This window comes from Prunus dulcis, chromosome 4, assembly GCF_902201215.1.
Source record: "Prunus dulcis chromosome 4, ALMONDv2, whole genome shotgun sequence".
Taxonomy (NCBI): Eukaryota; Viridiplantae; Streptophyta; class Magnoliopsida; order Rosales; family Rosaceae; genus Prunus; species Prunus dulcis.
The window spans coordinates 7,242,112-7,259,049 of NC_047653.1; the positions used below are offsets into that span (position 1 = coordinate 7,242,112).

At 36.4% G+C, this 16,938-nt stretch overlaps 2 protein-coding genes across 3 annotated transcripts; one reads left to right on the top strand and one right to left on the bottom strand.

Annotated features, from left to right (window-relative positions):
* Positions 1 to 4,615: 4,615 nt before the first annotated feature.
* Positions 4,616 to 10,381, top strand: LOC117625020 (CTP synthase-like). Its single transcript, XM_034356583.1, has 22 exons — positions 4,616 to 5,027; positions 5,285 to 5,479; positions 5,957 to 6,036; positions 6,191 to 6,277; positions 6,407 to 6,457; positions 6,548 to 6,665; positions 6,781 to 6,837; positions 6,951 to 7,015; positions 7,180 to 7,263; positions 7,356 to 7,406; positions 7,491 to 7,553; positions 7,648 to 7,694; positions 7,835 to 7,904; positions 7,989 to 8,051; positions 8,151 to 8,240; positions 8,322 to 8,360; positions 8,475 to 8,702; positions 8,798 to 8,883; positions 9,121 to 9,169; positions 9,302 to 9,382; positions 9,508 to 9,601; positions 9,810 to 10,381. Exons 2-22 carry the CDS (start codon positions 5,362 to 5,364, stop codon positions 9,995 to 9,997), a joined length of 1,809 nt encoding a protein of 602 aa, XP_034212474.1. The 5' UTR covers positions 4,616 to 5,027; positions 5,285 to 5,361; the 3' UTR covers positions 9,998 to 10,381.
* A 905-nt stretch (positions 10,382 to 11,286) lies between these two features.
* On the bottom strand, positions 11,287 to 16,750 carry LOC117625019 (ABC transporter D family member 2, chloroplastic). Of its 2 annotated transcripts, XM_034356581.1 has the most exons (10): positions 16,367 to 16,749; positions 16,089 to 16,275; positions 15,883 to 15,950; positions 15,157 to 15,483; positions 14,872 to 15,036; positions 14,271 to 14,499; positions 13,393 to 13,634; positions 12,960 to 13,287; positions 11,933 to 12,204; positions 11,287 to 11,586 (listed from the first exon to the last, which is right to left on the bottom strand). In XM_034356581.1, exons 1-10 carry the CDS (start codon positions 16,664 to 16,666, stop codon positions 11,401 to 11,403), a joined length of 2,304 nt encoding a protein of 767 aa, XP_034212472.1. In that variant the 5' UTR covers positions 16,667 to 16,749; the 3' UTR covers positions 11,287 to 11,400. The 2 variants fall into 2 exon arrangements, with proteins under 2 accessions (XP_034212472.1, XP_034212473.1); XM_034356582.1 differs by lacking the exon at positions 11,287 to 11,586 and having other exon boundaries at positions 12,038 to 12,181; positions 16,367 to 16,750.
* Between the last annotated feature and the right edge of the window lie 188 nt (positions 16,751 to 16,938).

Genomic DNA, 16,938 nt, shown 5'->3' on the forward strand with positions numbered 1-16,938 from the left:
TTTATTTGGGTAGTTTTTCTTAGATATATATTTGGTTCAAATTCTAGCCTTTTCTATTTAATTTATAAGTTTTATTTCTTTTGAGTATCAAAATGTATATATAAATAAGTTTTATTTCTTTTGGTGTTTTGCTTAGATATTTGATGTATTCTCACACTATAGCTTAAATTATTTTCCATTTGATAAAGTTATAAATGATTGGTTCCATTTCTTGTGAGTTTCGGCCATAGGTTGCAGGTTAAAGGTAGAACCATGTAAGTATTTTGCGAGTGTGTGTATGCACTAAATTATATATACGTACTGGGAGAAGACTTGTTTTGTTTGCCAAGTAGTGCGCTCAATCCTCAATGTGCCGTGGCCTGGAACCCTCCCGACAAAATAAAGCTAGTTTCAAACATCTCTATATATATGGGGAAATATGGATTAATTGACAGACACCAACCTTGCTTTGCTTTGCCCTTTATGTGTCAAAACTTTCCCAGAGACAAATTGAGCACGGCCTTCTATATGTTTTGCCCTTGGAGGAGTGAAGTGTCTGGTCATGATCATACGGATCAAGTTGCCTAACAGCTTGTAGAGCTAACCATAAGCTAGTACATTTAACAAAAATGGGGATAAAAAATTCAGAGTGTCTTATATAAAGAGTACATTTATTATAAATAAATAAATAAATAAAAGACCTCTGTAAAGCCGTGCGGCTATACTCTTTTTTAAAAAAAATACCCCGCATATAGCCGAGCGGCTACACTATTTTTATAATTAAAAAAGTAGTATAGCCGGGCGGCTGTACTATTTTTAAATAAACAAGTGGTATAGCCGCGCGGCTATACTAATAATAATCCCGAGTTTAGCCGCCCGGCTATACTATTTATATTTTAAAAAAAGAGGCCCCGCCCGCGCCCGCTTTGCCACGTCTCAAAACAGTATAGGCTATACTATTTTATTATTAAAAAATCGGCATACAACCGCCCGGCTATACTATTTTTATTATTAAAAAAATAGTGTATAGCCGCATGGCTATACTATAATAAAAAGTACCGGCCTGCGCCTTCCGCCATTTCGCCACGTGTCAAAATAGTATAGCCATACGGCTATACTATTTTAATTATATTAAAAATCCGAGTATAGCCGGGCGGCTATACTATTTTTAAACAAAATTAGGACCCGCCTGGCGCTAGTGCCCATTTCTCCACGTGTCAAAAATAGTATAGCTGCTCGGCTATACGATTTTTAAAATAATAAAACCATGGTGTAGCCGCGCGGCTAGACTATTTTATTTATAAACAAAAACCGACTATAGCCATCCGGCTATATTATCTATTGAAAAAAATTAGGACCCGCATGGCTCCTAACTTTTCTTCTTGTTCCTTTGTTAATTGTTTTGGTTCTACAATGTTTCGTATATCAACAATAGCCACTTCATGAACTAAATCAAAAGGCTGGAACTCATTAACAATTTAAATTTAGAAAGCAAAATGGGATTGAAGCTTTTAAAATTAATTTCGTGGTTTATGATCAGTTTGAGTTGTATGATAAACCCAAATCAATGAGAAGCTTCTCTAACCCTAGTTGAGAAGAATGAAATTAACAAGAAAAATTAACCTAATATGTCTCTTACCTGTTCTTGTGGCTTCAAGAGAGTGCTTTAACAATCCCACAAGAAAAATTGAAGGAAAAGAATGAGAAGGGTAGCTCTGGCCTAAGGAACATGGAAGAGAAGGCGTGAAGATGAACGATGGGAAATAGAAGAACTAGGAGAAAGAGACGCGAGCGTGAACACATATGGGATTATTTTTGAAATTCTGAAATTTTCATTAAACTCTAATGCCTCTCCAAACTGATTGCCGCATAATCAGAAAATGAAAGCAGCTCTATTATAGCTTTCTCTCGAAGCAATTTTTAACAATAAATGATTTTCTCATAGTTTACCAAAAGCTTCCCAAAATTTAAAAAAAAATCACTTATCACCCTGAATAAGCAATGCCAAACGGACACTTAGACTACTCAAGTGTGGTCTCACGATTATGGTAGAGCTCTAGGACTCGATAAGGAGTTCTAATACAACTATACCTGCAGCTAATATAAAGTCTGTGTTTTAAAGATAATTATTGAGCTAAGAGAAGGATTCCTAATTAGATTGTGGAATAGGAGGTTAAAACCTAATACATTTCGGAAGTTGAAGCACTCAAAACCCCATCTGGAGCCAAGTGAGATAAAGAGATCAAGCAGAGGAGAGAAGAGCCTTTGTTCTTGTTCACTGTTCCTTGCAGCACAAGTCCAGTTGCAGTTCAGGAGATTCAAAGGTATGGATATGTTGTACTGTTCTTTTGTGTGTAGCCTTAAGGTTTACACAAACAAAGTAGCAATTTGGTATTAGCTGGGCCTTGCAAATGGGTAGGACACAATAATGAATATGCAAATTAGTACTAATGAAGCCTTCATCAGTTAATTAGCTATCATGGATTTAGTTTAATTTGTGTTGTTGACTAATTGAAACTTGTATATGGGTCAAGAATCACGTTACATATCCATCTTTGCGTTGCTGTGGGCATGTTGTGAGTGTGTACCATTTGGCCATGATAGAAAATCTTTTCCTTCCTATGATGAGTTGCAATCAAACAACTTTTGCTTAAATAATTAAGCTATATATATGTTCTTGCTTTATATTTTCCTGGTCTTCTCTTCTCTTGCCTTATCCCATTGACATAAGCAGAAAAGTTTAAATTAACTTTCTTAACCTTGTTCAAGTTAAAAAATATATCCTTGATTACGTCTCTCTCCCGATGATTAGTGACCGAAAATTGAGTATGTTTTTTGTTTGTTTTTGTTTGTATGGATTGAGTGTGTTGATGCTCCACACGTCATATATACGAATGAATAGTTGATTAAGCCTCTGGTTATAATTATCTAATTGACTCTTGGACATGGCATGGGATTAAAGACTATATGAAAATTTTAAGATTATATTATCCCGTACACATGCATGGAAAATATAACTCAATCTATAGAAAGTCTTGGGTTTAATATTCAAGCTAAGGGCTAAAAGTCCAAACTCTGATCCTACTAAAATTCAACTTTGAGTTGGATAAGAGTGAAGAATCTGATATATTTATTCAAAGACATAGACAAAAGGGCTCTCAAAACTCAGGTAAGAGATCATTTTCAAAGCATGTGATCTTTTTTTCTTTTATTTTCTGTTTTTTCTTCATCTCTTTTGAATCTTCTCATCTCCTTTGGTTGTTATCTTTCCATTTCTAAAATGGTTTGATTATGATTGAAAATTTCATTTTCTTGATATACATATGAAAAATGAATCCCTCAGGTTACCTAGTTTCTTCACAAATATCAGAAAAGAAAACAAACCCATGAACACAAATCAGTGAATATATACTTAAGTACGCAAATATTGGTTGCAAAATTTCTTTCAAAAGCAAACCTTTCCATTAAAAACCAATGCAAGAAAGAAGTTTCTCCAGCCTGCTAACTTAGTATAAGCTTTGCCTTTCTTGACAGCTATAGAAACCTTAAATACAACTCTGTATGGGCCTTCCCATGCCCCCACATACAACTCATATCAATGTCACATATATATAAACAAAGCCTACAAGGCCCATTTTACGTCACAACAAATAGTATTAAAAGTATTCGACAAAATACCTCAAAGACGGATAGAATTTGACCGGATAACATTGGATGGATGAGGAGCATCATTTCGTCCTAACCTCCAACCTAACATAACTACCAAGGGCCTAAATTTTTCTAACGAAAAAGTTAAAAATCAGGGACAGTCTGAAAGCATGCTTTGGCTTAATGGGAAAAGCCAAAAGCTCAAGAAGCAATATTTTAAAAGTGATTAGGAGCAATTAACATAAAAGTCCTAAGATGTAACCTAAGTAAGGGATAATGTAGATTAATAGGGAAGATTAGCATATTCAAATAACAAAGGGAGAGAAAGTAGGGCCTTGTTTTGAACACGGGACGGGATGCCCTTTTCATATCAAAATGCTCTGCTCTGCTCTGCAGCTATTGGTTTTGTTTTTTTGGGGCATATTGCAGCCACAAGGGGGCATAGGGGCATATCAGCATATGCAAGTGTCAGTGACTCAGTGACCCAAGATACATTGTCAGAGCCACGTGTCTGGTGTTGTATCAATTATTATTAAAATCCCAAGTTTGTCTTGGTGTGAATGAATGGCTAGTATGGTAAAAAACAAGAAAATAAAATATGTGATACCCTTTCTTTTGGGGCTTTTTATTTTTATATTTATATTTTTATATTTTGATTTTATTCCCAAAGCTGAAAATCTTTATAGTAAACACCAATTAAAGGGTCCTGTTGGAAAACCCTAACAAGTTTTAACTGCTAGATATTTTTCTTTTATAAATGGCTAAAATGGTATAAAAAACAAGAATGGAATATGTGATATCTTTCTTTTGGCATTTTTATTATTATTTTAATATCTTAAATATCTTGATTTGATTCTCAAAGCTCAAAATCTTTATGGTAATCACCAATTAAAGGGGGGTCCTCTTGGAAAACCCTAAAAAGTTTTTACTGTTTTTTCCAACCCAAAAAAAACAAAAAAAGAAAAAGAAAAATCTTAGTAAGGGTGTGAGTGAGTTGAGTTTTTTCCAAGTTAAAAAGCCAAGGTCTTTCTTTTATTTGCTTCTTAGAAGCGCTTGGGTTCCGCCACCCGCCGCCTGGTTGAAACAAGAACAAAGGAGAGGCTTTTGGGTCTATCTTGTATTCCAAAGTCCTCCTTTTTTGCGTTTATATTAACGATAACGATACCAATCTCTCGTTTGTTTCCATCATTTCCAAAGGAAAAAGAGAAAAAGAAGAAAAAAAAGGGAAAAAGTTGCATTGCTTTGGCAGTTTGGCCTTTGCTTTGCTTTCATATTCTGTATAGCCTTTTGACGATACCCAGTTAAGTATTTATGTGATGTTTGTGAACCCACATCAAATCCCAGAGAGCAAAGCATAGCGGGAGACAGAAACCTTTGTAAACACCGCCATTGTTAACAAGGTTTGATTTTTCTCTTATCTTCATCCCTCTTTATCTATCCAGTATGTACCCATAATATCTATGCAGATTAGCCTCTCATTGGGCATTGATGCTTTGTTGCATTTTTATTTTTATTATCTTTGGTTTTATCAGACCAAAAGACCAACTGGGTCTTACTAGCTGTAAGCCTATAATTAGTGCTAGGCGCTACTTCTTCCTGCTATCACATTTATTCTGCTTTGGTTTGTCTCAGTCTTAGTGATGTTGGGTTTTCTCAGATTTTGATAGCAGCAGTCAGCAGAGGACGGTTCTTTTTTGTGGAAAATATAACCTTTTTATAACGAAAGTAGACAAAATGAAGTACGTATTGGTGACGGGTGGTGTTGTCAGTGGACTCGGCAAAGGGGTCACAGCTAGTAGTATCGGATTGCTCCTTCAAGCATGTGGCCTTCGTGTTACATCTATCAAAATTGGTACCTTTCTCTTTAAGAGTTTCCTCAGCTGGTTTTGGTTTAAATATGCAAATTTTAATACCTTTTGATGAGTATACAAAACAAAATTGCAGCGTTTCTTTTTCGTTGTACTTAGACTGATGTCATTTTAATAAATTCCAACTTTCTCACAGTACAATTTGCAATTTGTTCTCCCACTAGCTTAGTTTTTTTGAATGTGGTTGTGTTGTATATTGGATGTAAATTTCTCTAAATAGAGAATCATAAAACACTTCACTTCACCTTGGCCTCAGCCTTTGTTCAGGTGTTAGAGATAGAGCTTGGATATTAGGATATTTCTTGCTTGTGATGTATCAGACTTATTGATATTTTACCGCATGTCCTTATACAACTTGATAATATTTTTATTTTAATAAGGAAATATAAGTTTTAATGCTTCTTCATACATCAATAGTTTATATCGTACTTACTAATGCTGAATTGTATCTGTGTATGCAGATCCCTACTTGAACACAGATGCAGGGACAATGTCTCCTTTTGAGCATGGGGAGGTGTTTGTCTTAGATGATGGTGGCGAGGTAAATTGCCTAATAAACAGATCCAATATTGCATGCTGTTGTTTTAACTTTTGTGGGTTTTTGGTGCTTTCTATTGTTATCTTTAGATGTGGCTGATGCTCTAATTTTAGTGGTGACAGAGAGTGGTTATGACTCGCTTTTTTTGTTTTCAAAGGTGGACCTTGACCTTGGAAACTATGAGCGGTTTCTAGATCTCACTTTGACCTGCGACAACAATATCACAACTGGAAAAATTTATCAGGTTACTTGACTTCCTCCTTTCGGTTTGTGGAGCCATGTTTAACGTTTGGATATAACTGAAGAAATCATGTGAGCTTTGTATGTTAAACCACTTCTTCATTTTTAATTCTTCTCTTGGTTGTTTTAACAGCATGTTATTGACAAAGAGCGAAGGGGAGATTATCTTGGACAGACTGTCCAGGTAGATTTCAACATTCTTTTTTTTTGGTACCTTTCCAAGATTTGCAAAATTTATGTTGGTACCTGACTTTTATTTCTTCCCCCTCACTAGATCATTCCACACGTTACGGATGCTGTCCAAGAATGGATAGAGCGTGTGGCAATGGTACCTGTTGATGGAAAGGAAGGTCCAGCTGATGTTTGTGTCATTGAATTAGGTGGAACTATAGGTACATGCAAATTTTATTTTGTTTGTTTAGGACGCAATATTTTCCTGTTACTTAATAGCTCAAAATAAAATCCTATCAAATGTTTTAAAATAAACTCTTGTTCCCCATATTGCAGGGGATATTGAATCAATGCTTTATGTTGAGGCCCTTGGCCAGTTTTCATATCGTATAGGTAAGGTCACGAGCTCGATGAACATAGCACTTTATTTTACATATTCATTTAAACTAAATTTTCTATGTCTTTGATTAAACTGGTTTTCCTTAATAATTTGCTTCTTGTGATAGGCCCCGGAAATTTCTGCTTGATTCATGTCAGCCTTGTGCCAGTTATCAATGTTGTTGGTGAACAGGTGCTCCAAATAGTGTTTATTAATGCTATATTTTATATGCACTGTGCAGGCTAATGGTTCCATTAATATGGAGCCTGCCAAAGCATAGTCTATGCGCATTTTGGACTAATTTTCAGTCATATACCTGCTCTAATTAACTTTTGATTTAAATATTCATTTTGTAGAAAACAAAGCCTACACAGCATAGTGTCAGGGAACTCAGAGGACATGGTTTGACACCTAATATTCTAGCTTGTAGGAGTTCAAAGGTCTTGTCTTCTGCCTTCCTCTCCAAATCTTTTTTTTAGTTGTATGTGAGTGCAGAAGTCTCAAGTTTCTTCTTTCTATTTGTCTTTGACAGCCACTTGAGGAGAATGTCAAGGCAAAACTTGCTCAATTTTGCCACGTGCCGGTACTATAACAATATAATATGAATGCTAATGTTCCTCATTTGACCTTAACTATTGTTTACTAATCAGCAAACTACCTTTTACAGGCTGAAAACATTGTCACTCTTTATGATGTTCCAAACATTTGGCATGTCCCTTTGCTTTTAAGAGTAAGTATATTGTGTCTGAAAATTAAATTTGTTTATACATATTTACAGCAAGAATCCATTTTTTGAACTTTTGTTCCGCTGTTGTCAAAAATAGGATCAGAAAGCGCATGAAGCAATCTTGAAAGGATTCAACCTACTAGGGTTTGTCTTACAAACTCACTTCTTGTTTGCTGTATAATCTCTTTCTTTCCTTTGCTGCATGGATGCTCTCCTTTCTATGGTCTACCAGCAACATTCTGTGCTGCTGCAAGCTGGTCTTTAACCTTTCCCTTATTTAACAGTGTTGCTAGAGAGCCAAATTTGAAGGAATGGACTGCCAGGACAGAAATTTCTGCGACTTTACATGATCCGGTGGGCTTTCAAGATCAAGACTTGGTTATTTCTTTTGTCTGTGTAATGCCAGTATCTTGCTGTTAACTGTCTTGTGCATTACAGGTGAGAATTGCAATGGTTGGAAAATACACAGGTCTTTCAGATGCGTACCTCTCTGTTTTAAAGGTAAATTGTTTTGTAAACATATTTTTGACACCTTATAGCATGGGTTGCAAGGTCTAAAATTTGTGAGATCGGATTATGATGTCTAGCTTCATGTGCCAGGCTCTTCTGCATGCTTCTGTTGCATGCCGCCGGAAACTTGTTGTAGATTGGGTTGCAGCGGGTGACCTTGAAGATGTTACTGCTAAAGAGGTTTGCACTAATGTTAACTTACCATATTGCCAAAATTCATTTAGTTTATTTGTTATTTAATTTACTAATTTATGCTTGCAGGCCCCTGAGGTTTATAAGGCTGCATGGGATCTTTTGAAGGTGATCCTGCTTTTATAATTGATTGCGTTAAATGTTCCTTTTTGTTAATATTTTGTTGGTTGTATATTCAGAGTGTTTTTCCTTCATTGATCCTCTAAACATCCTTCATTTCAGGGTGCTGATGGTGTTCTAGTTCCAGGAGGATTTGGCGATAGAGGAGTGCAAGGGAAAATTCTTGCAGCAAAGTATGCTCGAGAAAACAAAGTTCCATTCCTTGGCATATGCCTGGGAATGCAAATTGCTGTCATCGAGTTTGCACGATCTGTTCTTGGTATGGTTGATGCTAACAGCACAGAGTTTGATCCTGAAACTACAAGCCCTTGTGTCATATTTATGCCAGAGGTATGTGATCCCACAGTAGTTGATAAAGTGATATAACCTTTAATACTCGATTTGTTTAAATTTTTTTCTAAAGCTAGTTTCTTTTCAACATTAAGGGCTCAAAAACTCATATGGGAGGAACTATGCGTCTGGGATCGAGGAGGACTTACTTCAATGTTGCTGACAGCAAATCAGCAAAACTGTGAGGACTTCAAACCTGTTTAACCTTATATCTTATATTTATATATATATATATATATATATATATATGCATATGTACATGTCTTCATAAACTTCATGACTCCAATAAGTACTGGAATGATTAGCAGCAATTCTTATGCTATTAGAAACTAGATTACTAATATTGTTTTTTGTTGAATCCTCATTATACATTCTTCAGTTATGCTAATATACCAATATGGTTTGGGTTTACGCTTAGGTATGGGAATGTGGTGTTTGTTGATGAACGACATAGACATAGATATGAGGTAAGTTTGTTCATGCTCTACTACATGTAATCAACATGCCTTCTACATAACAGACAGGCTATATGATATAGAAGAGGAACTGTCTTGAATTGTCTTCTCTTTAGTTAAGAAGGCTTTGTTTGTGCTATGTAGGTCAATCCTGATATGATATCACAACTTGAAGATGCTGGTTTATCATTTGTTGGCAGAGATGAAACTGGTCGGCGCATGGAGGTAAGCATATGTTGACATGCTTTATATGAACCCAAGTGCCTGAATTACGAGAGTCCTCCATAATTCAGCTTGATAGTTTATTCTATTTTTAGCAGCTGTGAACTTTAATTAGTTATTACCTGCAGATTGTTGAGCTGCCTTCCCATCCATACTTCGTTGGGGTTCAGTTTCATCCTGAATTTAAGTCAAGGCCAGGGAAGCCTTCTGCTCTGTTCTTGGGTATTTTTCTTTTTCCTTTTTCCCCTGCTTTGGAATCTCTCTTTGAATGTTACATACTGAAGCAATTAAGCTATGGGGAAGACTTGCAACGATGAGAAAACTCTTGCATCAACTGTTGGTTACTCTGTTATGTAAATAACTCAAAATGGCTTTTACTTTATGAAGTTGTGTCTAGTTTGGCTAACGCGAATAATATCTTCTGTTACAGGACTAATAGCAGCATGCAGGCATTCAAATACAATTCTTCAAAACAATGGGCATGTAGTAAAGCCAGTTACAAATGGGATGAGCAATGGACACGTAATGGTGAAAACCCACCAAAATGGACATGCTTTTAAGACATCCAATGGCTTGCTAAATGGTGTGTATAGCAATGGTAATGGCGTCCACTTGTAAGGGAAAGTTGGTGATGGCCTCGTGGTTTTGTTTCTCCGGAAGTGCTTTTGGTAGTTTACGGTTTTCTGTACAGATGCTGAGCATGGATAGATGGTGTAGCTCTAGAGGACTTGTCTTCAGGATTAAGCTGGATTTTGAATTTTGAATGACACAGCTGGTAATTCCGAGAAGATTTGGCTTGAAGTGTGATGTTGCTCCATTGAACTCTTTGTTTTGTTTTGTTTTCTTTTAGTATGAGGACTTTTTGACTGTTGGCCTTGGAAAAGAGGAACATATAGGCAACATTTCAATATATGTTTTAAAGAACTAACATGTTTGAATGTTTCCTTCTCTAAATAAGTATTAAAGACTGAGACCTGTGTCCCTTAGTGGTTGTGACTTTTATTTCGTTTTATTTTAGATCAATTAGACATTTCGAAGTGGTGGAATTTTTGTTTGGGAAATCATCTTTTTGGGGAGAGATCACTAATTGGTACTAGTGTATGACAATTCATCTTTTCTGTTTACATAAATGCAATAATCAATATAATCATGCTCTTAATCCACCATGTATGTTCTTGAGTTGCTTCTGTCTCACAAGTTACTATGAAGGATTGTGATGTCTGATGTCTCCTTACAGATTATTCGGATCTACCTGCCAGTTTTGAAAAAAAGAACAGAGATTTTGTCGCTCTTCCAATTTCTAAAGCAATGAAAATTTATGCATTGCTAAAATGCTGGCCGCATCTACCATGAAGCTAAGAGCACATCTCAAAGGCACCCATAAGATAGCGAATTCTACGTCAACCAGACAATGTGCCCATCCAATCCAAACTTCTTCGAAGATTTATGATTTACACAGTTTTGGCCATTTTGGTTCCTATTACTCTTTGAATGAAGTACTTAGAACAAAACCTTTATGCGGTTTCTGGACGAGTAGGATCTAAGAACTGCAGCTAATGCCATGGGAAGAAGGTTGGGGACTCAGATCTCAGCCCAGTTTCAGACAAAGCAATTTCTCCAATATGCGTTCTTGTCCTGAAGAAACAATTTTGATCTTCGTTGCATGAATATGTAACGACTCATAACGTTTTTTCTTTATTTTTATTTTTCAAGGATATGTGAGGAGCAAGAAAGAACATAATCATTAAAGCTAAGATTTATCTTTAAAAAATGTTTTACTTAGTTATTAGTGCTTGATTTATATTCTTCCACCCTTTTCTTTTCCTTACATCTATTTTCTTTCTCACTCCTCAAATTCCCTTTCCTGTTTAATCCAAATAAAATAAGATTGTTACCAAATGCACCCCTAGTACATGAAAGCCTCAGGCGTAAATATCTTCTGGATTTTCTGAAAGAAAAGACTTGACAAGTGACGTAATGTAAGACCGGCAGAAAATCATGCCATCTAAAGGCAGCTACAATTATAGATTTGATAACTGGTATAGGGTGTCCTTATTGATGGATTTAATCTGCCAATTGCGATTGGCACTGCTTGGATCGACTGTGGATATATGCAAGTTCTTCTTGTGGAAGTCATATAGAGTACGCCGGTGGCCAACGCTAATGTATGTTATGCCTGCTTTCTCAATCTGCTGATATAAATGAGCCTGCCAAAAGAAGCACACCCAGGAGAACCTCACTACAAATTTGAATTATATGAATATGATATTGAATGAGTTGAATAAAACAATACTTTGTAAAGACTAGATTATTCATTTCTGGTGTTTTGTATGCATAGCGCAAAAACGGACAAATGTAGCATGTAGGTAATAAGGTTTACTATGAAGGTGTCCAGTGTGTTAGGGACAATTCCTGAAGATACTCTTGAAAGTCTTAGGAAAGAGAATGGTAACATAAAATATGCGAACTCCTTTAGCTGAAGCTTACCCAAGATTAGTAATAAAACTTGCATCATCAATTCAAAAGATAGGATAATTTCTAGTAAATGAATACCTCATTTGCTTCATCTAAAGCACTGGTTGATTCATCCAGTAGAACCAATTTTGGTTTTGAAAGCAGTAGACGTGCAAAAGCAAGGCGTTGCTGCTCTCCAAGGGAGAGAACACTAGACCATTCATATGAAGTATCCAAACTACTGAATCGGGCTAATATATAACCAAGTCGGACATCCTCCAAAGCCTGTATCAGGTCCTCTGTTGTGGGCTTATTAGGCTTTTCACTTGTATTTTCTAATTTTGGTGCCTGCATCAAGAAAGGAAGTGAACCTGCAAGAATTACAAAATCAGTTGTCACAGCTGATTACAACTTCTCAGTACACATATCATGATATATTGAGATCAAAATGTAAATCTACAAATAGAGAATGATATACAAGAATGTAGACGCGATACAACCTCCGAGATTACTTGAGCATTATCAATTATTGGTACTTACTATCCCATCCAGATAAAACGGGATTTCTTGAATGAAATATTAAGTCTTACGCCATGAAGATTATAGCTAAATCTGCAACTTGCAGACAATTAGAGTAGGTGTCCTATTCTCTTAAAAAATATATATAGAGTGCAAAAGTACACCCCTTGATAGAGTAGACTAGTGTTGAAGCTAGTCTGTTCACAAGAGACAACATGCCGAAGTACTATAAAATTAATCTGATGGAGGACACATATCCTTGATCTTCAGCAAAAACCTTGTTTCCACAGAGTGGATACTCTTTTGGAATCTGTTTGTTATTTTCTTAAGCAACTCAGTCAATTTCACATGCACAGGAAAATTACAAAAGTTTGGCTTTCCAGTTGTTATGCATAGGTATACAAGGGTAAGCGACTTTTCCTGTAAATGAAAATTGTTTCCCCCTATTTTCTTTATTTTTCCTTTTTTAGGGGAGTTGTTTAAAAAGGATTTCCAAAATCCTAATAACAAAAACATGCTCTATAAATAAAATTAGGAAAAAAATGCTCCCAAAAATCTAAGTCAGAAATGCTTTTAAAAATGTGCCCAAAAGATTTGAAGTACATACCAGTTGGTTTAGTACTCTCCGATGTTGAAATTGCATCATCAGCCCACGTAGGATAGAGCAATTGTTGGCGAAGTGTTCCCAATACCATATATGGTCTTTGAGGAAGGAAAAATATGCCTTTATAATTCCTATTTGAGGGCCTTCCAAGTTCCCCATATTTATCATTAGCAGTATCTACCTTAAGGGGAGCAACACCTGAGGAAATGGATGGTTGATGATCTTCTTCGCCATCTTTCACATAGAATTTGATCTCTCCTTTTCCAGTACTCCAAAGACCAGACATAGCTCTTAACAAAGAAGTCTTACCACTCCCACTTGGTCCTGTTACCTATTAAAGTGATCATATACCAGAAAAGTTCTTCAGCATTTACTGGCTCAAAAGATTTATCTAGTAAACTCATGATAAATTCAACATCACAATGGAATTACCAACCAATAAGTGCTCATTGTTGTTGATTAGCAATGATAAGTCCCTAACCAATGTAGCACTACTTGGTGTCTGCACAGTCAAATTCTCTATATCCACTAACTTTTGTTGCTCATTGTCTATGGGAATGGATCCATTTGAATCCAGTTCAGCTAAACTTTCAACGTTACAATATATAAGACGTATCCCTTCTGAGGGATCAGAACGGCGTTCAAAGTTGCTGGTATCCAACACATCATCAAATTCACCTGCATGTGTTGGATATCACTAGGTAAACAAGTGTGCAAAGTGGAATACATGCTATAAAAGATCTTGTGTGGAACCCATAAAGAAAACATTACAATATTTCAGATCATGAGTAAATTTAGGGACGGAGTTAATAGAATTAGGCAGAATAACAAAATACAAAATATAATGAATCTGTAAATGATGGAATAAATCTAATTAACTTGAAGAGTATAGCAGGCTTCTACTGTTAAATGCAACATAAAAGATATGGTGAAAGGTAGAAAATTCAAGTTGTGAGATAGTAAAAAAAAAACCGGTCACATTCTAGTAGTTTTGCATCCTTAGTCACCAAATATTATTGAAGATGTTTACATATCACCTGAAAATTTAGAAACAGTTAAAACTATGTGCACAAACAATGTCTGTAATCATCTGAATGAATCTAGGAAGGAAAATGAATATGGATAGAAAAAGAAAAAGGGTTATCTTATGTCAATTTCTTTCTTGAAGACTACCCATATTCATTCAATTTTTCAAGACCCCATATAGCATCAACCAAATTAGCCAGCTTTCTTATAAAGTTATCTGGTCAGAGAAGACATACGCAACAGATCCTAGTTATAGTATATAGGGTGATAAGGATGGAAAGACAGTACCAAGTCGATCAATTACAGCTGAAAATGCGCTGATAGCCTGAAATTGGTACACAATAAGGGAGAAGTCCCCAAGAATATGATTGAAAGCAGATACTGACTGATTAATGACACCAAACTCAATTTTTCCTGAGAAAAACATTGGAGCAACAACAGCAACAGGAAGAATCTGAATAAGATAGCGGTACCCATTGGTGAAAAACTCGAGATTTCTTGAAGATATCAACAATTTCTGCAAGTTAGGAATAGGAATTAAAGCATAATCATATCGAACCACATGACATAAAAATCTACATGTCCAGTAATTGTAAATCAGTAAAACTATCAACTGCAAACAAAACTCGTAGGCATCTGCGTACTTTAAATTCAATCATGCAAGGAAAGAAAGAAAGAAAAAAAGCTCATCTTCTCTCAGTAGATCTATAGAAGGGGGAAGTCCTAAGTATGATTCTTCAGCATATTTATAGTAAATGCACACAGAAACAATATTGTATTAACTAAATTCAATGAGTGAGAAAAAGGGGTCCTCAATGTAAAGGCTAATGACTACATGGAGAGAAAACTCAAGTAAATGAAAACAGAAGAAAACTAAAGTCATTCATACACTCAGATTTTCAAAAGCACTTTTGAAGCGTTGCAGCAAAAGTTGCATTTCATTTTCTTCACCACTATAGAAGGCAATGGATTCAGCATTTTCTCGAACGCGCACAAGTCCATAACGAAAATCAGCCTCCTTTTTCTCTTGTAAGAAGTTTAAAGAAACCAAACCCTGAAAACACAAATACAGAGTTTCAATTAAATCGAGTTTGTATCCTCTATTATTGCCAAATATATCAACTGTATATAGCATGGGAAATGGTTCTTTGTTAAACAGAGTTACAAATATTACCCTTCCAAGATAGACACTAATAGCTGTTCCACCAATCGAATACACAAGAAGGACAACAAACAGTGGAGGGTAGATACCAAATAAGATGTTACTGAATGATATGAGATCTATCACAGCATTGAAAAGCGTTAAGGAGAAGGATAGGGCAGTTCCCGTGAAAGAACTTAGATCATCAACAATGCGCTGATCAGGATTATCAATGATCGACTGGGATTGAATTCTGTAAAAGGTTTGGTTGCTTAGGTAGCGGTCCATGTAATATTTTGTCATCCAAGATCTCCACCTCAAAGAAAGAGTTTCTCTTGCATAATCTCGCAACACAAAAATCTGCACAACAGTTTTCAACATATGAAACAAATATGTCAGTAAACCAGGTCACTGTTTCAATGGAACTGCATAAGCAAACAAATCAACAATAATAGTACGAATACGAACCCAAGTGGTTGTGGTTAAAACGCAAAGTGGAAAGTTATGGACAGAATACCCAAAACAAAAACAAAAAACTACAATGCATATAGTAGCTTGTATATATGTTTTTTTTTCCACTCTGGGTTGCTGTGTAATTTACTGACAGAAGCTTATGATAACAACCTTTTTTATTTTCCTCTGGGGGTTGTGCTAATTTCAGGCTTGTTTGTTTGTGGTGATTAAAGAAGGATGAAGAGTAAGGAAACAAAAAAGCAGAGGGATGGATACCTAAGTGAAAGTGCAGCAATTGGTGCTCACCGGAATTCCACCAGCAAAGGCACCCAAGTAGTAAAGTAGCTGCTTTGTGAATTGCTCTTGGTCCTTGTCTTTATATCATCATCACCATCCAATTTTCAAGCAACAAAGAACAAAATTCAGTAAATAAACTTATTACCAGTACCAATAAGATTAAGTAACAAAATGAGCACAAAAGGGAAAGACGGTAGAGAGAGAGAGAGAGAGACTGGCAAGGGCGTTATAGAAGTCGCGGCCCAGGAAATTGAAGCCAACGCTGATGCCAGTGGTGGCGAGAGTGAGAGCGAAAACTGCGGCCAGCTGCATCCTCGCTTGTTCCTTGTCGTCCGATGACCAGTAGGGAGCTGCCACTTTCGAGAATCTTCGGATCAGCGTCTGTAATTCAGGCACCTCTCTCTGGTGTAAAGTCGACCACTTGGAAGTGAGGAAGACGAAGAATCAAAGCAAAGAGAGCAGGCATTGACAGATAAACAAAGAAGCAACGGACCTTATCTGCAGTTGGGGGTGCTGGTGGTGGTGGTGGTGAGGCCGAGGCAGCTGCACAACGCCATGAAGATCTCGAAGAAGAAGAAGAAGGTGATACGACGTCGTCGCTCCTCTTTCTCCTCCTCCTCCAATGGCCGCTGCTGCTTCTAGTGGACATGGTGGCCACTGATCGAAATCTGGACAAGAAGGGCAGACTAGCATGTGCTTTAACTCCAACTCTAAAGTGCTGGTAATGGTGGTGGTTGGAGTTAAAGGCTGAGGAGCAGAGTGAGACACGCTGTGTTTGCGCCTGTATTATCATTTTTCCTTCTTTTTGCCTTCTCTCTTCTAACTAACTATCTTTCTTCTTTTCCTTTATTTTCTAGTTGTCATTTTTTCCGGCCTATTTTCCTTCCATCCAAACAGGTTCTTTTCTCTTCTAAATAATAAGTAAGCCTATTATTATTAGCAGTGAATTATCATATCGGCAAGTTTTTATCCTACGAATGACCCCAATTATGCCACGCCACCCTCCCCTCCCAATTTCTTCTTTTTCTTTTCTTTTTATCCATTAAAAATCCACAATTCATTTTA

What these genes read in the sequence shown, in the direction of transcription:
- LOC117625020 (XM_034356583.1), top strand. Translation starts at nt 5,362, where the DNA reads ATGAAGTACGTATTGGTGACGGGTGGTGTTGTCAGTGGACTCGGCAAA. An exon ending in ATCTTGGACAGACTGTCCAG is followed by an intron (nt 6,458 to 6,547) that starts GTAGATTTCAAC and finishes CCCCCTCACTAG; the next exon opens with ATCATTCCACACGTTACGGA. An exon ending in CTCAATTTTGCCACGTGCCG is followed by an intron (nt 7,407 to 7,490) that starts GTACTATAACAA and finishes TACCTTTTACAG; the next exon opens with GCTGAAAACATTGTCACTCT.
- LOC117625019 (XM_034356581.1), bottom strand. Translation starts at nt 16,666, where the DNA reads ATGATAATACAGGCGCAAACACAGCGTGTCTCACTCTGCTCCTCAGCC. An exon ending in GTGCTTTTGAAAATCTGAGT is followed by an intron (nt 14,500 to 14,871) that starts GTATGAATGACT and finishes CCTAACTTGCAG; the next exon opens with AAATTGTTGATATCTTCAAG. An exon ending in ACAACAATGAGCACTTATTG is followed by an intron (nt 13,288 to 13,392) that starts GTTGGTAATTCC and finishes TCACTTTAATAG; the next exon opens with GTAACAGGACCAAGTGGGAG.